Here is a 25,625-nt window from a genome sequence, read left to right on the forward strand (position 1 = left end):
AAGAAATCTCCAAGTTTTTCCAAGAGGCATGGCAAAGTAGTTCAGCTGGAAGTTTGCAGACAAAAACTGTTCGGATACCAAGAAATTATTCAAAAAAAATAAAAATAGTGTGTAATATCTGTATATTTCCATTAAAACAAAAGGAACGTGAATATGTTTAGCAAAAACCATTATGTTTGCGACATTTTCACAGGCACTGTACGACCAATCACAATCTAGAATAGTTAAAATAAGGATTTGCTTGCGAGTAGCCTAAAGAAGCCACGCAGGCTGAATCTTTTCAAGATTCAATCAAAATTTTGAGCACAAGATATGAATAAAAAACATTAAAAAAAAGACAAAAGTTAATGAAAATGTTGGATGTGATGGAAAAAAAAGTGGAAAACGAAGTTAATTTAGAAGAATGAATGGTGGAAAACTTCTGAAGTCAAAGATAAATGGCTGTACATGGGTACAATATAGAGTATGACAAACAGAGAGAGAGAGAGAGAGAGAGAGAGAGAGAGAGAGAGAGAGAGAGAGGGAGGGAGGGAGAGGGGTTGGGGTAGGTGTAAGAGGACAGGAAATGACATTGAGCGTAATCTCGACACCTCGCTCCCATTTCCCTTCTGACATGACTGCATTTAATTGAAGATGAGAATTATCGGATTAAACATCTCACTACAGGAAGAAAAAAAAACCCTCGCTCGTAAACACGTTCAGAGAGAGACAGGAGACAGCAGTGAAAGATTGTAGTACAGGACTCCGAAAGATGGTTTTAAGAAACTCTGAAAAGAAAAGATGGCTGTGAGGGAAACAGACAAAAGCTGTCTGTGAGAGACACGGAGACAAAAGCTGTCTGTGAGAGACACAGAGACAAAAGCAGTCTGTGAGGGACTCAGATGAGTGACGTTAGAGAGGGAATGTGAAGCAGACTCGGATGAAAGATGGTTGTGAAGAAATTTGAAACAAGTGACTCGGACGAAAAGATGGGTGTGAGGGTCTCTCAGGAGGAAAATGTCAGATTGCGAGAAGAGAAATGGTTGGACTCGGATGAAAAGACGGCTATATGAGCGCTGAGACTGAAAGATGGCCGAGAGAAACTCTGAGATGGGAGATGGTGACATGGGGAGTTATTTTAGAGAAACCGACGTGACGCAGTGCAGCGAGGGAGCGAGGAAATCTAATTAGCTATTACATGACGGGCGGGGGATGGGGGAAGGGTCGAGGAACCTTGAGGAAAACTGAGTGGAACAAAAAGAGTGGAGGAAAGAAGGGGAGGACACGTCTGCACGCTGGCGAACGGAAAGAAAACATTTAATCTGGAAGAAGTAGTGAGATTCCAGTTCCCCCCCCTGCTCCTGCCGACATTCCCAGCACAATGGGAGGAAACCATGGCCAGAAGAAGAGATGACCTTCAGCTCTAAACAACAACCACAACCAGGACCACATCTGGGGTTATATTCAATAAATATTTACCACTCAGAGGGACAAATACGTGCACTCAGAACACAGACACCAACAAACATCCAAATTTGTCTTATTCTATACAAAAAGGTCAAAGGACACGATGAAAACAACCCAAAAAAGAATTTAAATGATAGAAGGAACTTGGCCTGCAGCGATTAATCGATAAAATCATGGATTAGAGGAGAATAAAAGTAAACCCGCACCAAGAAAAAGTGCATTCCAAGTCATCCAAGGCAATGAGAGCATTTAATAATAAACACAACAAAGAAGACCATAACCTACAAGTTACATAAATCGGTGCGAAACAACACTAAATCTAAAAGCAATAACAAGCGATTTGATTTTTCGTCACTGTTGTGCTTTTCAGCGAATGATTATGCATTTTTACACCAATGTACCTTTTCCCTTTTATTTAAATCAGGCCTGTGTTTCTCAGTCCATTCTCTTTTTATAGCAATTCTCTCTTTTCAAACGTTATGCACTGCAGTTTTACTACATTTAAATGTTTTCAATGTTTTATTTTATTTATGCATTTATCATTTAATTACTATACAAAATTATATAAATGCTAGATGTTTATACCTTCACAACAGAATAAAAAAAGATTTTTCCACAGGAATTGTCAAAACAATGTTGTATTATATTTTATATTGATAATTTTAAATACGGTCGTCAACATTCCATCTGCAATTATCGTTAAAACCAATACAGATGTTGGTTTAGAACGTTAATATTAAGACCTTGCATTTTTACATTTAAATACCAAGAATTAGGGTTTTATTTATTTATTTTAGGCAAAATAGCCAATAAAAAATATATATTCTTAATCGGATTCATTGATTAATCAAATAATTATCGTCTGATTAATCGATTATTAAAATAATCGTTAGTTACAACATTAGAAGGAACAGATCTGTAAAAAAAAAGTACAAAAACACAAAAAAAGAAAATTGTTAAATGATCAAAGAATTTTATAAATATATTGACGACAATTATGAAGAAAAAGAATGAAGAGGAAAAGAAATAAATAAAAAGAAATTGCTAAAAAAAAAATATTAAATGAAAGATATGACGAAAAAAAAAAAAAAGTGACAGATTTTGCTGAAAAGTCAAAGAAGAAAAGGATAAAAAATTAGTGTGGAAAAAGAAAAATTAAGGAGATTAAAGAGAAAAAAGATAGAAAACCAAAAAGAAAAACCATAAACAGAAGTTGAGGAAAACAGAAAACGAAGAAAATAGAAGATTGTGAAAGAAAGAAGAAAGGATTTAAGGGAGCAAGAGAAAGAAAGGAAGAATGAGGACAGAAATAAATAAAAAAAAATTAAGAAAGGAAAGAGCTCTTCTTCACTCTTTTACCTGCTGCTGTGTTACTCTATTAACCTCATTCAATCAAAAGGTCAACTGAGAATTTCAAACACACACTCTCTCAAACATGCCTTACACACACACACACACACACACACACACACACACACACACACAACACACTGCATGAGAGCGGGTACAGAGTGTGTGGCGTATGTGTAGATGAGATCATCTAAGGTATGTGTGTGTGTGTGTGTGTGTGTGTGTGTGTGTGTGTGTGTGTGAGATACACACTTTAAACACTCACACCACACACACCCAACACAATATGTAGGGCTGCATGTGGTAACCTTTGTTGTGGCTGAAGGACAAAAAACAGACGTACATGTCCAAAAGATTAGGGTGTGTGTGTGTGTGTGTGTGTGTGTGTGTGTGTGTGTAAAGCTGTCAGAAAGACAGTTCTCTCATTCTTATATTTATTCTTTCCATCTCTCTCTTCTTTTCACTTCTACCATCTCTCCCTCCCTCTTTCATTTTTACTCTTTCACCATCTCCTACTCTCTCTCTGTCATTCTTTTGCCATCGTTCTCTTCCTCTCTCTCTTTAATTCTTACTCTTGACATATCTCTCTCTTTTTAGCCATCTTTCCCTCCCTCTCTTCTTTAATATCTCTCCATCCCTCCCTCTTTTTCTCTCCATCCCAGGTCCCCTACACCTCTCTCCAAGACTATTATATTTCCAGACAGTTATTTTGGCAGGGCACTTTTCAGCACCTCGACTACTGGTGCGCACGCGTGCACGCACACACACACACACACACACACACACACACACACACACACACACACACACACACGTGTTTGTGAGAGCAGCAGCTGTCGTGTGGCTGGATTACAGCACGGAGGTATTTACTTTTACACACACCGACTGTTTAAACACCTCTCTACAATTAAGGGCAATAAAAGAACACAGTAGAGAAATGTGTGTGTGTGTGTGTGTGTGTGTGTGCGCGCGTCACTCACGTCAGGGTATTCCTTAACCGGGACGAAGAGTTTCTCCTGCAGGTGGACGATGGGGCCGTGCGCCTCGGGGAGCTCCAGGGGGTGCTTATCTACCAAACCGCTCACTGTGTCGTTGTACATGTCCTTCCTCACTCTGTTTATTTCTGCAAAGACACACACACACACACCGCACAAGTTAATACACACAAACACAATTGAATACATCTATTACGTCCACACACAAACACTCAAACACACCCTGATTCATCTTCCAGATATAAACAGATACGAGTGTGCAACAAACTCACACTATGAACATACAGTCCCTTGTTTCTTACACACACACACACACACACACACACACACACACACACACACAGCTGCAGAACCCTATTGCACAAAGCCTCATTCATAATATTCGCCAGCCAAATGATCTCATGCTGCCGAATCCCAAACGAGTTTTCACCAGAAGTCCACCACACACACACACACACACACACACACACACACACACACACACACACACACACACACACAAAATGATGTCACTCCCACGGTCAGAAACTTCACAATCCACAGTGAGACAAGATAAACACTAGAAGTGCTTTTCTCGGTGCTCGCTCAAGTGCTGCTCTCTAGTAACGTTCACAGCAAATTGAGCTTGTTTTCTCATCTCCATGACCACACCCACGGTGAACACCACATCATTTTCTCAATACGTCTACACACAACTAAAATAAGTCGCCCTTCCGCTTCAAATTTCTGCAACTAAAGTACTAAAGTCTAAATCATCTCACACGAGTTATACCAGGAGTTCACACACAAAACTTAAAAAAAGAACAAAAAAACCTATAAAAAATTGCAATCAAAATAAAATAAAATAAAACTTTGAATAAAAATACTAAAGAAAAATTCAAACTAATTAAAACCAACTTTAATAACGTTAAACTGAAGTAATAAAGCAAAGCTAAATACAAAAATTTGCAAAAACAAACAAAAAAAATTATGCAAACAAACAAAAAACAATGAAAACAGGATGTTCTAACTAAGCTAAAATTATATTAGTGTTAATTAACAAACTGATTTAAATGAAACAATTTTAGGACAATGGACACGACAATCAGCAAATCAACTGTTCGTCAAATAAATAAATAAAAATGTTAAACAAATTCCTTTGACGATGAAGAGGAAATCTGTGCAAAGTTCAGGCAGCACACATTACACCCAGGAAACCACAAGACCTTCCCACTAACCACACACACACACACACACACACACACACACACACACACACACACACACACAAGCAAACAAAGTTTGGACAAAAGAAAAAAAAAACACACCTGAATACAAAACCGCAAAAACGAGAGGCTGAGAATAACAGTGCCTTTCCAACCATGGCTTTGATCTGCTGTGCCACATCTGGACAACATCTGGGGGGCCAACCAACAGGATCTCAGGATGTTAAAAGGGGATTTTCTTAATGGGCACAGATTTTTTATAATGCGCATGACCTTTCTGCTAAATAATGCTCGGAAGAATTACAACACACACACACACACACACACACACACACACACACACACACACACACACACACACACACACACACACACACACACACACACACACACACACACACACACACACACACACACACACGTGCAAATAAAGCCGAAACCACAGGGGCTCAATCTATTTACAGGATGATGAACAAAAATAAATACATTTAAACTTGAAAAGAAACTGAGCTTTTAAATAAAGTAAGAAAAAAAAAAGTTTTAAAATAAATAAATAAATATGAAAAAAATATGTTTTCTTTTTAAAAATTATAATTAAAAAGTAGACTACTTTTAAAAATACTTAATATACTGTATTTTAGAATCTACCGTATTTGAGGCTGCATAATGTCATTTTCTAAGGCCATGTTATCTACCATATATGAGGCTGTATCATCTACTATATTCGAGGCATGTGCAATCTATGAGACTATTATCTGCCATATTTGAGGCATGTGCAATCTATTGTATATAAGACTGTATTATCTACTGTATTTATCAGTAGCTGCCAGGAAGGAGGAAAAAAGAAAAGGCCAAGGAGGAGTTTTATGGATGTGGTGAGGGAAGACATGCAGGTAGTTGAATTGAAAGAGGCAGATGTAGAGGACAGTAGTATGGAGATGAATGATCCGCTGTAGAGACCTCTAATGGGAGCAGCCGAAAGAAGATTATCTACTGTATTTGAGGCATGTGCAATCAACCATATATGAGGCTGTATTATCTACCATATTTGAGGCATGTGCAATCCACTGTATTTGCGGCTGTATTATCTACCATATTTGAGGCTGGTGTAATCCACTGTATTTGAAGCTGTATTATCTGCTGCATTCGAGGCATAAGTAATCCAACATACTCAAAGCAGTTTAATCTGCCGTATTTGAGGTTGCATTATCTACCATATCTAAAACTAGGGAAACTACTAAGGCCACATAACCTACTGTATATGAGGTTGTGTAAGGTACCACATTAGAGGATTTGTAATCTACCGAACGTTAAGATGTGTATGGTACAGTATTAGAGGCTGCATAAGGTACCGTATTAGAGGCTGGATAAGGTATCGTTTTAGAGGCTGTGTAAGGTACCGTATTTGGGTCATAGTAATATTTTCCATCCTCCTATCAGCGCCTTTAAGTCTAATGTGTCTAAGAAATAAACATTTAGTCTAAACTGTAACTGTTTTTCCCTCTGGGGTTACACACAAATGTCAAAAACAAGTAAAACCGGTGTGTCTTTCTCCCTCTCTCTCTCTCTGTCACACACACACACACACACACACACACACACACACACACACACACACTTCACCTAAGATTCACTCGACACACAACCTCTTTTCCAAATGCTAAAGAAACTAAGAACTAATCGGAGTTACAGAAGACATAAATCACATTCAGGGAAAAATAAATCTGCTCTGCACATACACTGGCTACAAGTTCCATCAGCAGCAGCAGCGTGCCACATCAGCATCACATCTGGAGCTCTAGTGGTTAACATGCGTTCTTGTTATAAACCTCTTCACAAACAGGGGAAAGATGTCTTTGATGGCCATGTTAGAAAACAGGAAGTAGTAAGAAAATGATGTAATAACGAGGCTCAGCTGCGATTAATGGAGAAAATTAAGGGAAGTATTTTTTTTAAACGCTCGGTCTGCGGCATATACGCATACACACGTCTTTAACGAATAATATCACGTAACGTTTCTGTTTTGGCTTCAGCCTCTGTAGCTGACAGTATATTCACTGTAAAATGAGAGGATTAAAGATCGCTGAACGGTTGCTCGTGCTCGCTGCCATTACTCATTAATCAGCTAATCAAATAGTTGGAGTTAAAAAATAGGCAGTGGTGGGTAGATGATAAAAGTTGAATAAAATCTAATCTGATCTAATCTAAAAATGCATGGAGAAAATGGGTGGTGTGGAGAGAAGATAAGTGGTGGTGAGTGGATGCAGGAAGAAAATGGGCGACTTAATAGTTTTCCCCAGGGTCATTTAATTGATAATTTTTCAGGAGGCTTTTTTGGGGATTAAACAGGTTATAAATGCTATAAATGAGAAATAAGAAATGTATTATAATTCTACTATATTATTTTTTAACTATTTATTTAAAATTTACAATATTAAAAAAAAAAAAAAACTACAGATAAAAAAACTTTAAAAAAATGCTAATTCAATAAATTAAATTAATACATTAATTCAATATATAGAACTTTTTAATAAACTATTTATTTATTTTATACCTTGGAGCTCTATTCGTTTATAGCTGCTGTTGTTGACGGAAAATGTTGGTGCTGCATTGCTAAAACTGTCCTGCCAACGACAGCGATTTCTGATGTGGGTTCAGAGTGCTTTAAATACATACATACACACACACACACACACACACACACACACACACACGTTCCAGACCTGTTGCGTCCATCCCTGCTCTCATCTCAGTGACAAAATCTTCGAAGAGTATTTTATTTATAACGTTGATCACTGGTGCGATTCTGTGAGTTTGCATTTAAATACAATAAATGTGTGTCTCCAACAGAAGAGGGGAGGAGCTAAAACTATGCCTTTTTTGCATCATACAATATGAGCCTTTCCAGATTGGTTATGCAAATGAGCACAATACAGATCGTGAAATCTCTATTTTGTTGCTGCAAGAAACAAATTTTGGGCTTATCAAGACACGATATATATTGGGTGCTCTTGTGTGTGTGTGTGTGTGTGTGTGTGTGTGTGTGTGTGTGTGTGTGTGTGTGTGTGTGAGAGAGAGAGAGAGAGAGAGAGAGAGAGAGAGAGAGAGAGAGAGAGAGAGAGAGAGAGAGAGAGAGAGAGCACAAAAACGAAAGCAGTACTGATGGACTGTCCGTTTACTTGTTATGAGTGACTGTAGATCACATTCTCGCTCACAGACAGAAAACGACTTTGCACCGCCTCAGTTTTCTAGTAAACACACACACACACACACACACACACACAAACAAACACACACACAGCGCTAATGTTTTTCCTGCTTGGTGTGTGTTTGGTATAAGCTGCATGTTGTGTTTTAGGTGAAACCCAGTTAAATCCGACTCAGGACATTGATTCGTTTATAAACCAGACACCTGTGACAGCTCTATTGATGTGAGGTGGATGTTCAGAGCAGCTGGTCTGGCAGGAGGAGAAAGTAATCGATCACACAGGGTTGATGGCACACAGCATATAATATTTCTAAATATAGATTAATATGTATTGCTGTCCATTTATAGCCAGTGTTTGTCATTCCTCAGATACATCTACATCTACAGATACATCTATAACCTCCTATTGTGTCCCCAACCGCTAATATACCCCCAAACCTCCAATCCTGCCTCAGATTCAATCGCTGATACACTCGCAACCTCTGATCCTGCCTCAGATACAATCGTGATACACCCCCAACCTCCGATTCTGCCTCAGAAACAACGACTGATATACACCCGCAACCTCTGATCCAGCCTCAGATACAACCGCCGATACACCTAGATATATCCACACCTCAGAGAGCAACCCACCCTCCAATACTCCGTCTAGTTCCACCAAAACCTCTGATCCTGCCTCTGATACAAGTTTAAGTTTATTTCTATAGCGCTTTTTACAATAGACATTGTCTCAAAGCAGCTTTACAAAACAATTAAAGGGAATGATGCGTGTTTATCCCTGATGAGCAGCCTGGGGCGACTGTGGTGACACCTATAGCGTCCAAAACCTCCCCAGTTACACCAACCACCTCCAATTCCACATCAGATCTATGCACAAACACTGACAAAATCTGATACATTCACAACCAATGATTCCATCCGACACAACTTCCGATTGTGGCCCAACCTCCTGTTCCCCCTACAATACACACACAACCTTTGAAACCGCCTAGGTTACACCCACCACATGATACCTCCTACGATACATCCAGAAACTCTAATAGCCACTATGATACTCACAACCTCCAAGATATATTCACACCTTAGAGAGCACCCCCAACCTCCAATACACCATCTAATACCACCGAAACCTCTGATCCCACCTCAGATACATCTGCAACCACCATCCACCTCCATAACAGGTTAATGATATTTGCTGACCAAAATTAACCTTTGTTTGAGGCAAAGCAGCTTCACACCAGCTTCCCTTCACACTCATTCGCAACATACACATGGATACACACTTTCCAGCTACATTCTGATATACACTACACTCACAGAAACGGCTCTATTTCCTTCACTCGCACCTTTAGCCGATTAGCTAGCAGGTACGATTAGCTGGCGAGCTAACCCACGATCCGCCTGCAGGTGATTAGTGAAGATTAACAGGAGAGTGCTAGACAGCTAAGCAGTATTGATCCAGAAGCCGATTAAACACAGCCCACAATCCCCACACACACACACACACACACACACACACACACACACACACACACACACACACACACACACACACACACACACACAGAAAAAAGCAAAGAGACAGAGAGAGACACACAAACACAGAAAGGAGGGAAGTCAAAAGAAAAAAAAAAAAAAATCTCCAAAGGCTGCATTTACAGCAACAGCTTTCGGTTTTGTGATGTGAAGGCGTGTCCACACACACACACACACACACACACACACACACACACACACACACACACACACACACACACACACACACACAATTCTGAAAATGCTGAGAATGCAGGACAATTAGCACAGAGAGATACTCCAGAAAAACACTCCAAACACACACACACAAAATACACTCCCCGCACTCATACACTCCCTCTCCCATCACCCCTTTTCCCTTCCACTTCAGACACACATCCACACACACACACACACACACCCTCGAGGTGTATAACAACAGGAAACATGACAGGATGTTCAGGACAAGAGAAGAGAATGACAGGAAGTCTCTCTCTGCTTGTGTATTTGGGGTCAGCCTCGTACCAGCACCGGGGTCGCGCTCAGCATCGTCATCCTGTTCAACTTCAACACAGAGAGAGATAAGCCATGAGAGAGAGAGAGAGAGAGAGAGAGAGAGAGAGAGAGACACACACACACACACACACACACAACCCCACAGGAAGAAGGAAATAACCAGTTGCTCAATGTGCAAAATACAGATAACCAAATACCCAATCAGACTTCCTCCTGCTGTAGCCACACCCACAACACCAACTGGACAGTGGGGTGGGTTGAGGCCGGCTGTGTGAAACCTCACACATACCACGACTCAGATTTTAATTTATTCGCAACCTTTCAATCTATTTTTTATCCGTTTATAGTTACGTTGTGATGAGTTCGTTTCCATCTCTCAGAGACTAATCTGGTGGGAGGAGGGGCTAAAGGGGCTGAAGGGGCTAAAGGGGCAGCTCTGAAGCTCACAGTGAAGACTCCTTTCAGAAATGTTAAACACATGGCAGTCCAGAGGTCCGGAAAGATCCGGAAATCTCTGGCATGGTTCGAAAGCTGACGGTCTCCTTCGCAACACGCTCTACGGTGCACACAGTGTGGCGCACAAAACAGAAAAGTTACCAAACATAAAGCAGAAAGAAACAGGGAGGGAGAGACAACTAAACGAAACAAAAAGGACAGATTTAAATACAGTGAGAGAAATTGAGAGTGAAAGAAAGAGAAAATTAAAGTATGAAAATTGTGAGATAAAAGAGAACAGACAAGGAGAGAAGGGAAAAAGAGCGAGAGACTAAGCTACAAAGACAAAGAAAGAGAAAAATGGACTAAGAAACAGGGGAAGTGAGAGACACACAGGAAGAGAGTGAGAGAAAGAGACAAAAGAAAAGTATGAGAATAGAGTGAGACCAAAATAACCAGAGTGAGAAAAGAGAGAGAGCGAGACTGAGTTAGAAAGACAAAGAGGGCGAGACTGAAAAAGAGAGGGGAAGTGAAAGAGACAGGAACAGAGAGTGAAAAATACAGAAACACTTAAAGAATAGAAAATGAAGAAGAAGAAAAAAAAAGGAGCGAGGCCTAAAGAAACAGAAGAAAAGGCAGAGAGATGAAAAGAACAGAAAGGGATGAAAAGTGATTTTTTCCTCACAATAAATATTCCAGATGTTTAGTCGGATAAAGTATGTAAAAGTACATTTTATTAAACAAAATCCGATTAAGGGGACAAAAATTAATTAATTAAATAAATAATTATAAACGCCATGTACGATAATACTAATTAAAAAAAATTCTATAAATTCTTCAGTTCACGTGTAGCGTCTTGCCTTAATGTTTTTTTCTCCTTAGCGTGAGAAAATGCCAAAAGGCGACACCCCCATGTGTCTATTATGCTGATGTGGGGCCGATTCATAACGTCGAACCTGTGCAGTCTCCAATCTCGCGCTACAAGTCAAGACAAGTTCTGAAAGAAAAATAAATAAAATAAAATAAAATAAAATCCTCCTACGAGCTACGAACTCTCCTTACAAACCAAGTGACTCACAGCAGCACAAACGCTTTCATCAGCATAGGTAAACATCAATCTCTCCTTCGTGTGTGTGTGTGTGTGTGTGTGTGCGTGTGTGTGCGTGTGTGAGGTCGCTAGCTAGTCAGAGTTCTCCTGTGTTGGCTTTGAGGTGCCCCGAACCCAAACACGCTGATGTCATCTGCAAACAAAGCGCTGCTCTTTTCTCATCTCTGGCTTTCTTCTTGCTCTCATGTAAGGATAGTGTGTGTGTGTGTGTGTGTGTGTGTGTGTGTGTGTGTGTGGAGGGAGGACAATATAACATTCCACTGACATTAATTAGCAGGAAATGAGGGCAGGCGATGACTAGGACCATTTACACTAGTGAGAACGTGAGAGACACTGTGTGTGTGTGTGTTATTTTGCGGTGACTAGCAGCTGGTAAGAGACACGTAAGGACACGCGTTCTATTCAGATTCAATACACAGCTCCGTTGCCTAGACAAATGGCCTGGATGTAGTCATAACATCCATCTACATGATTCTAACATTTGACTTTGCAGTTATGATGTTGTGATGTCTGTATGTCTAACATCTGTATATGCAGTTATACCGATTGCATGGGTGTGATGACCGCTTGCACAACTATAACATCTGTATGTAGCTTAAACATCTGTCTGGGTGGCCCTAACACCTGTCTGAGCAGCACTGACCTCTGCAGCTATAACGTCCGCCTGCACGGTTATAATTTTACCAATGTAGCTATAACGTCTGTACGTCCGTCCGCTGTAACATCTGTCCAAGCAGCCATAACATCCGCCTGGGGTTGCCACAACTATCAGTTTGTGATGTCCTTTTTAGAGAGAAACTTGTGACCACATAACTCCTGGCGATCCAGAAACGAAGCAGGCGTGCGCTCTGAAAGAGCAGTAGAGGCTTGCGTGAGCTGGTGATGTGGTCTCTGGATGAAAGTGTGTGCATGTGGGATGGGGACACGACTCGAGGGACGTGTCAGCTTGCCGATTTACATTGTGTAAAAGTGAACCCTGAAACGCAGTACTCTGTCTGCTCGTGTGATCTCGAAAGAACAGACATGACGCTTGTGTGTCTCGAAAGAACGTAAAAAAAAGAAAAAGAAAAAGACTGCCTGTGCTATCTGACAGTGAGGCAGAAACTGGAGGAATGATGCTGAGCATGAGAAAAATAAAGAAAAAGAGAGAAAGAGAGAGAGAGACAGAGCACGCCATGGTTAATGTAAACAGACAGGACCTGTTACAGGCCTTTAACATCAGAGCTGCTCCTCAAAGAAAGACAAAAGAGAAAAGAGGGGGAGTATAGATGTTTGGTGTACAAACCCTTGAGAGTGAGAGAGTGAGAGAGAGAGAGAGAGAGAGAGAGAGAGAGAGAGAGAGAGAGAGAGATAGATATTAGGCTGACCAGAGCTGTATTGGGACTGACAGGCAGTTTAACTTCCTCCTCAGGAACACTAAAAGTGCTCCATTTGGACACACTGTGATTAAGAGAGAAAGTGATAGGTGATGAGAAGGAAAAGAGTGTGGGGGGGGAGAGAGAGAGAGAGAGAGAGAGAGAGAGAGAGGAACCAAACAACAATAAAGACCACACACCTAAATATGTATCTTTTACATGATCTTCCATTGACTTCTAAGGGGGCCAAGCACCAAAAGTGACAAAATTTCCACCGTTTCTTCAGCTTCTGGATGATATTTGCCACACGGGTCGAGACGAATGAAATAAATATTTACACCCAATTTGAAGGATCTGCTGCTCAACACTCTAGCGCCAACATTGGGTCAACTTTAGAAACTTTTCCAGTCACAACTTGTTCCACCAACAGTCAGAGAACTAGTCAAAACATACACATTTGGAGTAGCGTGGTGTTCCTGCGACCGCTCACCTCACTTAGACCTTGGTGCTTGGCCCCTTATAAACGATTGTTACCATGCTAATTTTATAAAGCAATTCTGAATTGTGTTTTTGTCTTCACTGAATGATTCCATACGGTACCCACAACGCACACACAATAGTGATATGACAAAATTGCAAAAATATTTTAAAAGAACTAATTTTATTAACACTATTAATGCAGATTTCTGATTGGCAATTTTTATAAAAAATATTTAAAAAGATATAAATGGCAGAATTAAAACATTTGACGCAACACAGTTACGTCCTTTCTTTTTCAAATATATATATATATATATATATATATAAAATTTACTTCAAGTCTCAACTAAAAAAACAAACGCACCAGCACGTTTTGTAGCGTTTCTTCCTCATAAATCCAAATCAAATCAAATGTCTTTTTTGATCATATAGATAAGAGCAATACATCATTTGAATCTGTAAAAGGGTCTACGTTTATTTGTATAATAAGAACAACAAAATGTTGTGCTTTTGTAAAATAAAGAAAACAGACAGGGGGCGCTCTGTCGTATATCTGTCACCTCGTATCACGGATACATAAATAAAACACTGAATCTCAGTGCATAATTGCCTCACAGACAAATACATTTTGACATCGAAAACAAATATTCTTTGATTATGTAATCTGTAGCAGAGGTACAGTTTCTCCGGTGTCACCTCATTAACCGTCCGTGTGGAAACAGAAAAAGTTTCGTTTGAAATACATATATATAAAATCACTCCTTATCACTCAGATGACTGATCTTATCTGGTATGGCAGTCTTGCTCAATCTCAGTTTATGATGTTGCTACCTGTTTTACAGGCTGAGAGAGATGTGTGTGTGTGTGTGTGTGTGTATATGTGTGTGTGTTTGGGGGGGGTTGAAAACACTGACTGTCCTTAGCACACAGTGTACACAATCCCATTCACTCAACTGTGTCGCACACAGCAGGACATAACTCCAGCCATATGTGGTTCAGCTTGCCAGCACAATCGCACAATCACGCTAGTGTGTGTGTGTGTGTGTGTGTTGAAGCTAAAACAAGAGCCTCCATTATGTGAAAACAGGCAGCGGCTGACCCTCTCTCTCGCTCTCTCCTGCCTGCGGGGTGACTTCATTCAGTAAACACACCATTTGTCTTTCCAGTCTCTCTCTCCATCATGCCATCACTATTTAAACCCACCTTGTTCTCCCTCTCTATCACTCTTATCAGCCACGTGTTCGTGTCTCGGTCCTCCATCAACCCGCCCATCATCAGTCACAAAACACGGCAATTAAAACAAGAGCCCGTGTTCTAATCTCGCCAACTCGGACACGGGTTCAAATCAGGGATCCTTCTATCGAACAAACACACAATCTAAACAAAACATACGCAAATAGAATTCGAGTTATCAAGTGCAAGCTATTAAATTATTTCCATGAAGGACATAAATGGGTCAAACGTTTTATAACATCGAGTTACATTGTGTGATACCTTCGCAACAAGAAAGCTACTCGTGGGGAATCTCAAATGTTATGCATAGTGTGTGAAGCAAAAAACTCTCTCCTCTCTCAAACACACTACTGAAAGAGCAGAGAAGTGGAGCCAGGGCTGAGCAGGGGGTGGGGTTTTAGTTGGCTGAAAGGGACAGGGAGGTATTTGAGGCAGTTGTGGAATGTAGATGGGTGAGGCCTGGCCTCAGGTTATAGCAGCCTGAAACCCATGTCCCCGCAAGGATATGAACATCTCTTAAGTCCCCAGTTTTCTCGCAGGGAGTCCCCACAGAGAAAACGCTCAAGGCTAGATCTATGTGCAAAGTAGCAATAATATACTAGTTTTAATAAGCAGAAAGTCCTCTCAAAGATCGTAAAATTAAGATATGCGTGTGGGCATGTGGGTGCGTGTGTTTTTTTTTTTTCCCTACTGTTTTGTTTGTCAGATAAATAAGACCTGCTCCTGGAAAGCTTCTTATAGCAGTGTTTAAATGAATAACAGGAGCTCAACGCACACACACACTCTCTCTCTCTCTCTCTGAAGCAGCGTGCCACTCTTCCCATGGGCGTGACTTCCTTCTATAGCGTGTGTATGGGCACACCATCATCGCAACTGCCAGGCGTCATGAAATGGCCTGTTCAATGACTTCATCTTGCACTGACATTTGAGATATGTGCGCGCACACACACACACACACACACACACACACACACACACACACAGCCTCCAAGTTTATGCCAACGAAATACTCCCTAAATGAACAACCAATCAAAACATGGCATCATTTGGCAAGGAAAAAGAAAGTGCTGTGTGTGTGTGTGTGTCACAGTAAAACAGGCAGGCCAGGGGAAGATAAGAAGCCCCTGAATTTGTGGCATATTATCGGGACAGCTTTATCAGAGGCCCACACAAGGACCAACACACACACACACACACACACCAGATAGTGCGTCTGTCCACACATCCGAAGCAGCAGTGTTGCAGAGGAGGGATGGAGAGAAAGCCGGTCTGTCTTGTCCGTGTCCCCAGGCTAACCCTGTCATCCGCATCCTGCCATCCAATTTATTATCATCCGTCCGAGAGAGAGAGAGAGAGAGAAAGAGAGAGAGAGAAAGAGAGATTCACACGTCCATTCTCCAGTGCTACGAGTTAATTAAATTCCGCAGTGTAAAGTGGCATCTGGGGAGGTTTTTAGGAAGGTGAGGGGGGGATTATAAAGCAGACTGCTGCGTGCTAACTGAGCCTGGGGCGCCATCGCTAACCTCCACCGCACCGCTCGCTCCACACACACACTTTCTCCCTTTCTGTAAAAAAAATCGTAACCGATACAGTAAGACAAATTCCTTCTTTCAAGTTTCTTTTAATACATTTCTGCGAGCATATGCTTAATCATATAGACACATTATACTCGCACTGTACAGCGCAAAATCAGTTGTAAAGAAATGCTGTAAAGCTGTAAAGTAAAAATGCATTACAAAAAAAAATACAGGTAGTCCCAGATTTAAGATGGAAATGCGTAACCCATCATAGCTGGAAATTATTGTAGGTCCAGACATGGCGTATCCTACCCACGAGTTTTAAAGAATGATCAGTGTGGGGTAGTATACTGTAATTTGTTTGTTTGCCATGTTAGCGTCAGGACTGTATACATGGCAGACACAAGGTCATCATCAAATCCAACAAATTTAAATTACTATATAAAACATTTCAGCTATACATCAGACAAAAAAAAAAACTTATTCAGATGATACATTATGAAAAATCCCTTGTAAAGAAAAGGGTTTCCTAGCAGGATCGTAAAAATGTAATCCAACAATGTTAGTCAAAGGAACCTAATCGCACCCAGTGTATACTGTAATTTGTTAATAATAAAAACCTTTGCCTGCCGAACTAAAATATATTCCGACAATGTTGTCCTGTCGCTATAATCATCGTAAGAACGAAAAATCTAACCGCTGTAACGATCAAAAAGTTTCAAGACCAGCTCCGTTCTAGTCTTTTTCGCTGAATGTCCTCCCCCACACCTAAAAAAAATGGCAGCAGAACTTGTGATTGACCCTCTGGCCCCTGGGGATGAATGCACAATGCCACGGATGTTGAAAAAGATGATGAGCACGCACTTGTTCGAGTTACCATGTCTGAAATAGCAGACGTAGTCAGTATAGGACACGTTGCACATCTCCCAATGTACACAGCGCGATGTCTTTTGGCACACTTACTTATGAAGTTCGGTGCTCCCTGTGACTGTGTAACTAAGTAGATTTGGGCATTTTTTCCATACAAATGTACTCATACTATTCTCTCTCTCTACCTCTCTCTCGCTACCTCACACACACACACACACACACACACACACACACACACACACACACACACACACACACACACACACACACAAAGATAATGTCTCGGCTACTACAACAACTAAATAAAAAAAGGCTACAAGAACAACATAATTACAGACCGGAACAACTACGACGCTGAACATAAATAGATCTGATCACAGGATGGTCAACTCGACCCCAGAATTCAGCAAGCAGCATGATGTCAAAGTCATCAAATAAACAAGCACTGGTTTTCGATTTTTAGCGCACAAGCGTGGCCCAATTCCCACTTCCTGAGGTAAGTGGAACGGAGGTTTTCCTACAAGTGCAAATGTTTGTGTTACAATTTGTGATTTTTGTCACATGCTTACCAAGCTACTTTCGTTCTTACGTGTTGATAGAGAGAAAAAAAGATAATAATCTGTAATAATCTGATGCCTGAGTAATATCCATGGCACAGTATATTACGATACAATCCTTACTGGTGTTTCCTCACCCTCACCCCCACCCACCCGAAAGCAGCTGTCGCATTTGTAGGTCAGATTAAGGTAATGCAAAAAGAACTGGACTTTCATTCACCACGAAAACAGCTGCGTGCTTCGCGCACACACACACACTTCTACATATGCAGTATGACTGGTGTATGTATGAAATTTTGTTTTGTTAAGGCAGAAGCAACCCAGGAGAAAAAAATGTGGCGTCACAAGACTTCCTGTTATTTCCACCAGATTTGGATTAAGAAGTGTGTGGTGATGTGTGAGGAGTTTCATGCTCTGGTGGAGGGGTTTAAGATTATATACACACACACACACACACACACACACACACACACACACACACACACACACACACACACGTGCAGCAGACACCGAGCATTTCCAGGGGCAGATTTTTTAACCAGCCCAGATGTGGCGACTTTGCTTTATTCTTTCAGCTCTTTCTCGCTGAATTTCTCCTCACGACGCCACCGTTCCGTCCATGTGGCTTTCATTTCGGTGGGATTCCATCTGTTAATGTGCGTGTTGTATAAACGTGAACGCTTAAACATCTTAGTGACGATACAAAGTCCTGCTGTGTAACTCTCAAACAGGTTTTACTCACCACAAAAACAGTCTGAACTCGTTCCCTGTTGCTCCGGATTCTTAAAATAATAGCGACTTGAAGCAGGAAATCTGATGCAACGAATAACTTGGTGAGCTCTGAAGAGCCACAGCGATATAAAGACACGATTTTGGAGCTTCGAGTATGTTCAAACGGACATGTCGAGATTTTAGTTTCCTTTTACACTGCATATGATGAAATAGTCATAAATACAAAAGACAAAAAGAATGTAAACTTGGACCAAGTGCAGGGAAAAAAATCCTTAGTTATATAACAACCCATTTTGTCGTTTTATATCAATCATTTATTTTTTATTTGATAGCTGATGTGGAACAATAGAACACTTTTCTTCTTATAAAGACACCAATCATTTTTTTTATTTGTTTGTTTTTAAAAACACACACGCGATGTGCACCTTCTTTTTCTTAACTTCGGTTCAACACACAGACGTCTCAATTGGAATGAATGTAAAAGGATATAAAATGTTGAACACTCATCAGGCTAACACGCTGGTGTTCCTATCGCAAAGAGGGACGCTCCAGATATGGAGAGAATACACTACATGACCAAAAGTATTTGGACACCCGATTCTAACTGGCATGTGTGGATCTTCCCCGAATTGTTTCCAAGAAATTGGAGGCCCACAACTGTATAGGACGTCTTAGGACGCAAAATCATAGATTTCTTTCCTTCGCTTGAACTAGGATACCACAAACATGTTCCATGATGTTATGGTTTACATGGGTTGCCATGGAAGATCGTGACCAGCCTGCTATAGAGCTCTGACCTCAACCCTAACACTTATGGGATGAATGTGAATGCTGACTGAACCCCAGGCCTCCTCACCTCACCTACATCAGTTCATGACTTTACCAACACCTTTGTAACTGAATGAGCACAAATCTCCACAAGCACCCTCTGCGAACATCTTCCAAATAGCGTGGACGTTATTATAACAGCAAATTTTTAGGTCCGTGTTAATCAAATATCTGTAACAGTCTAAAGTCTAAAATATAACGTTTGATTCGGGAAAACAAACAAAGACTAAACAACGATTGAACGTATACAGGATTAACACAGTTCTTTGTTCTTCTTTTCCTATAAATGTTACATGGTGGAAACAATTAACAGCCCAGAATGAAAAAAAAGTGTTAGAATTCCGCCAGTGGTGAGACAAAGAGAGAAATAGAGAGAGAAGTGACTCTGGAGTCAGGGTTAAATCTGGTGGAACATTAGCGACCAGCAGCTGATGGCTCACTGTGAGCAAATGGCCACTTGAAAAGCTCCAGACAGCAGCTGAATCACGGCTAAATTACAGGGGAGACAATAATCACTGAAACCCACCACACCATCTGCATTCTTTCACTTTGTCAGACCCACACACACACACACACACACACACACACACACACACACACACACACACACACAGGGTCGCTTTGTCCTGCCTTCCTGAAGACCATGTTACGGACCTGCCACATAGTCGCCGTTTACTAATGCGATCCTTATACTGTAACTCTCCCGCTATATCGTTGCAATCCTACGGTTTATTTGCACAGGCAAATCGGTATGTAAACTAAACCAAGTCATGTGGAGCAGAAAACTGATTTGCACCCAGTTGTCTAAATAAAAGAAAAACTAAGTATTCACTCTCTCACCTTCTTTCATTATTGATTCTTTCTCTGTTTTGGTTTTGAGTGGATTGTGAACTTAAAGGACAGGTTCAGTTCCTCAGGTCCAAAGTGCAGGTAAACAGAATTGGGTGCACACAATCAGACCTCTCACTTCCACACAGAGGGGATCGCTGTGTGGTGTTAAAAAGGACACCCGTGTGAGAGATCTCGTCCAGAATGTTTCCACGCTGAGAATAGAGCAGATAAAGAACGGGACTCTGGGAAAATATTTCGGCTGATAAAAACGAATTTAAATATCCGTCTGTACTTCATCGCCTCTGGTTTTCCAAACATGAACCAGGACACCAGTTGTAGATCCTCTACAGCGGTTTACAAGGATTGAGAAGAATTATTTCACTGACGGCAGCTCATCAGACCCAAGACTGGCTACAGGACTAGAGTCGGAGACTTTACCGAACTTTTATAGAGTTTTTTAATTTATTTATTTGTTGTTTAGCAAATGCATGACTAGCTGGTGAAATGCAGCTGCTGTTCAAGAGTAAAGTGTAAAAAGGAAAACTGATACAAGTTTCAGGGGACCGAAAGGCATGCCGTGAATGCTCGTAATCCTCACTAAACCGGTTTGAACGCTCGTGCGCTTCTGCGAAAGCTCCGAAATGTGAAACGGGTCGGATTCCACATAAGTGCGAAAGAACAAAATGAGTGGTATGAAAGTCACCAGGAGGTCATGGATCTACACTAAATCGTGTTCTAACGCAAGGGCGACTTCATGGCATGGTCATGTGACTTATCACCCAAGCCTGACTTCTGCAACCAGTAAATGTACCTTGATTGATCATATTTAATAAAGAAATCCTCGTCCCGTCTAAAAAAGAGGAACTATTCCGGTCAGGAAAAAAGGGTTCCAGCATATACACAATTACGCAAAGCATGAGCAATGCCTTAAAGGGGTCGTAACGAATGCAAAACCGTGTGCAAGGGGTAAAGGATCGGTACACGTGATGCGCAGGAATAAAGTCGGCAGCTACAAAAACAAAAGTAAACACCAGTAATCTTGGCTTGCTGTGCAAAAAAAAAAAAAGCACCGGGGGCAAGTTCGTACCGCAAACGAGCAGCTAGGTAGAGTTACATTTAGAGAGCCAATTATAGACCTACACTGTTGTGAACGCTCTCCTTGGATGACTGCACAATTCACTAACTACAAGAAAGAACTCAAATCATTTCTAAGTATGTGTAGCTGTTTATCTCTATACATACATAGAGATGTACACGTGTGTGTGTGTGTGTGTGTATATGTATGTACACACATACATATATATACACACACAAATTTATACACATATATACATACATATGGGTCTTGAGCCCAATACAGTTAGGAAATGGTCCAATCCGTTTTGGGGGGGTTCCAAAAAATGGCACATTTGTTTTTCCCTAAAATCCATATTTTCTTTTAATAATGTTTTCTATTAAACCTTGAGTAAGATTTATTTTAGAACACTTTAACCCCTATACTTTATTTCACATTGTACATTTTTTGTTACAGGTCAAACTTCTACACCTCCAACCCCCCTCCCACAGACCCCTCATAGTTCACACCGAGACTATAGAAAGAATTCAGAATAAACGCCTTTGGCCAAAGGAGCGAAGAAGGGCCGAGTGGAGGAGCGCGCTGACCACACATAAACACTCTTTCAAGACTTTTTCTGTGAGGTAAAATAAGTTTTGGAAAACTAATAGTAAATACACATAGTGAGTTAATTTGAATAAAAGCGACTTTTACTTGGTTCGAATGAACCGGAGTTCAGGTTTCAGGATAGCGGCGAGGAATAAAAAGTTTACAAGTTTGAGAAAAAAAAAAAAACGGTTACTCGACCGTTACATTAAGAAACTTTGATAATGTGTGTGTTGATATATTTGTAAATGCTGTCGTTTGTCGAAAAGTTTGCTAGTCAGTCATGCTAAGCAGATTCGTGCTAGCAAAAGAATGAGGGGAGAGGGGAAAAAAAGTTTTTCGCCTCGCGCTCCGATTAAAACTTTAGCACGGTTGCTAACGGCGGCGAGCTCGTGCGCAAGCGGCGCGCGCGAGACCACGAGAAAGACTCGAGGTGAGATTATATGGCGAATAAAAAAACAACTAGTTAAAAGTAGATCAGGAGGATAGTTTAGTGAGCTAGCACCCCGTTTCTACGCGTGCTCCGTGCACCACACACACACTCATACACTCACGCACATTCATACTTTTATACGCACACGCAGATCCTGTTCTAACTCCGCACTGAGCTGTTTCTCCGCAGATTTTACCTTCATCCAGCAGTCTCTCAAGGTGTGTGAAGATGCCGCACAGGTTCGGCAGGCTGGTCATGAGCTTCTTCTCGTTTAGTAACTGCATGAGATAGTCAGGACTCGGCCTCGGTCTCTCCTTCACTTCGATCTCCCCGACCATCATCTTTGCGGCCAGAAACCTCCCAAACAACCACAATCCACAATCTTTAGAGGTACAAAATATAAAAATAACACTTGCAGGTGAAATCCCTTGATTCCCAGGTCTGTCTAAAAAAAAAAAAATAAGCCTTCCGAGTTATAAAAAAAAAAAAACAACGCGGTGTTGAATGCTTGGTCGCTGTCTCGGAGTGTGTGTATATATTCGTGTGCAATATCTCATCAGAAAAAGGCGCGCGACACTCACTCGCCGAAGATCTCCTCGTGACTGCGCTCGCGAGACCGCTTCCCAACGAGCCCTGCCTGCGCTAGGGGTTCGACCCCGCCCCCGACCCGCCCACTCTTCCCTCTGATTGTGCACAGCCGCGTTTTAAGCACCTAAGTCTGCACCAATAAGAGGCCAAGACTGAACCGAGGAGGCGGCGCAGCGCCAATGAGCGGCGACGCTAAAATTTGACGTACAGAGATCAGAGCCAATGGCGCTGTTACCTTTCGGGACAGGATAATACACTGTCCAGTGATGCAGCAGAGGGTCTGTGATCGCGCCACTGTGGTCATTCATTCTGCTAAAAGATTCGCTGTTGGTTAATGACGCTGTGACAGATGACTGCATCAGAGTCTGCAGTGTTATCTGTCTGTCTATCTATAATTGTTTATCTATCTATCTATCTGTCTATCTGTCTGTCTGTCTGTCTGTCTATTTCCGAGATGGTTTCAAAAGGCTTTATTTATCTACATTTACTACACACTATCACCTTCAAAATAGTCCCCTTGCACAGCAATACAGCGCTTCCAGCGTTCCTGCCACTTCTGGATTATGTCCTGGAAGTCTTTTTTTTGAAGTGTGTCAAGCACCTTCTCCTTCTGTGATTTGCACTGGATTTCCACAATGGTGTCTTCCTGATCTCTCGTCGTCTTCCAGCAACGTTCTTTCACTCTTGAAGCGTGCGTGCCACTCAAAAACACCTCGGCCTACTCATTGCAGCATCGTCGTAAACTTGGCGAATCATGTAGAACGTCCCTGTGGCAGATTTGCAGAGTTTAATGAAAATCATAATGGAATCTCAGACATGGTAACACACATGGTCCGGTAGCACCAGTTGCACAGCTCCGGGTGTACACAGGAGGATGGTTTTTGGCACATTGATTAATAAAGTTCAGTGCTCCCTGTGGCTGTGCGTGCAGCCTTGTGCTGCCATCTGTTGGTGTGTTCCAAAACAAGTTTTCAAAAGTTTTTGATACCACTACCACTGAATACTACTTGTATTCATCTTTCTCGCCATCTATATTTTTGACCTTTTTTTTTTTTGCATTGTCAATGTGTCTACTGTCTCACACTCATATGTTTGGGTTTTTTTGCACTAACTGTCACTTTGTCATGCTCTAGTAAGTTTTGTTACTTTTTGTTAATTGGTGTATGACGCATTACCTTGGTACTGTAAGAACGTTGTGTACTGTACTGTATATGGTTGGAATGACAATAAAAGCCTACTTGAATTATGTGTGTGATTATTATAATGTTCATATCATAAAGTTTATTTCTAAGCACTTTTCACAAAGGACATTGTCTCAAAGCAGCTTTACAGAATATAAGAATCAAGGTGAATTATGTGTATTTAGCCCTGATGAGCAGCCTGGGGCGACTGTGGCAAGGAAAAACGTTCTTAGATGTTATGAGGAAGAAACCTTGAGAGGATCCAGACTCAAAAGGGAACCCATCCTCATTCGGGTGATATCAAGAGAGTGATTCTAATTCTTAAAAATACCACAGCACAGTAATTTCTTGATTTATTTTCTTATCACAGCAACTCACTGATTCAGCTACAGGATCACGTGTAATAATTTATTCTTCATTGAACTCATTGTCCTGGTCAGAGTGGATTCAAAGCCAATCAGAGGTAGACTGGTTGGGAAGCAGGAATAAACCATGGATAAGATGGCATTCAATCACAGCGACTTGCAAGCCTTGTTTTAATGATGTGAAAACCACACTGACATGGGGAGACTGAAATTGAGTGGAATTGGCTCATGTTTTTGCTCAAGGTGGTGATCTTTAAACTTTAGGGTATAGCTGCTTTAATGCAAATAATAACGGATCTGCTTGTCTTTAGTATGTCTTTCAAATAAGTCTTAATAAATAAAAACTTTAATCTTTGGTGAATAGTTGGGTTTAAGAGGAATAAAACAATTCAGATTATTATGAGGATGTGTAAAGCTCCATTACAACATCCCATCACTGATCATTTTTTTTTTTATTAGCACTTTGTTATTCTTGACACAGTTACATATATGCAACATACTTTTGGGTTGAGGTCAGAACTCTGTAGCAGGCCTGTCAAGATCTTCCTTGCAAACCCATGTAAACCATATCTTCGTGGAGCTGGCTTTGTGCACAGGGACATTATAATGGAACAAGTTTGGGTTTTAAAGCTACCGAACCAAAGACATTTTAAACAGTTGTGTGCCTTTGTGCTAATAATTTAGGGAGGAACCACATGTGGCTGGAGTCAGGTGTTGCAATACTTCAGTCCATATAATGTAGTTAGTAAGTATAATCAATGTATGTTATTATTAATTATACTATAAAAATGTAAATACTAAAGCTCTTACAGCAAAATTAATTCAATTAAAAAATGTTAATCAGTTCATAAAAAAAAAAAAAAAATGCCCCAAGAAGATGATCCATCTCATCTCAATTATTTTTCTGCTCTTTGCATTTCTTCATAGGTCTGGTTTGCCTGGAGTCGTAAAAGCTATTAATGTTACCAAACAGAAGATGCCTCAAGATGCCCTTCAGATCAGCAGGACAAAGTCTCACTTTCTCTCTGCTTTACTTACTGAATGCTGCCTGACTTATTCTGCCGAGGGGATTTTTATTTTTACAGAGAGCTGTAACTCTGACCCTTCTGTCTCCTCTGGTTTAGATGAGACTAAAGGTAAGACTTTTATCCTAATGAACTTACACCTGCTTTTTTCATTTAAATGTTGGCAATAGCCATTCTAAATGATCTTAACCT

The 25,625-nt window shown here is 40.8% G+C and overlaps 1 protein-coding gene across 4 annotated transcripts in view; it reads right to left on the reverse strand.

Annotated features, from left to right (window-relative positions):
* The window catches only part of qkia (QKI, KH domain containing, RNA binding a), a 64,760-nt gene extending 40,730 nt beyond the window's left edge, over positions 1-24,030 (reverse strand). The window contains exons 1-2 of one of the 4 annotated variants that reach the window (XM_046855352.1): positions 22,471-24,030; positions 3,777-3,919 (exon numbers count right to left, since the gene is read on the reverse strand). In XM_046855352.1, the coding sequence (XP_046711308.1) occupies positions 3,777-3,919; positions 22,471-22,615 (288 nt within the window). In that variant the 5' untranslated portion in view covers positions 22,616-24,030. The remainder of the gene's footprint in view (positions 1-3,776; positions 3,920-22,470) is intronic. The other 3 variants (XM_046855351.1, XM_046855354.1, XM_046855353.1) reach the window with 3 other exon arrangements.
* Between the last annotated feature and the right edge of the window lie 1,595 nt (positions 24,031-25,625).

Source organism: Silurus meridionalis, chromosome 8 (genome assembly GCF_014805685.1).
Source record: "Silurus meridionalis isolate SWU-2019-XX chromosome 8, ASM1480568v1, whole genome shotgun sequence".
Taxonomy (NCBI): Eukaryota; Metazoa; Chordata; class Actinopteri; order Siluriformes; family Siluridae; genus Silurus; species Silurus meridionalis.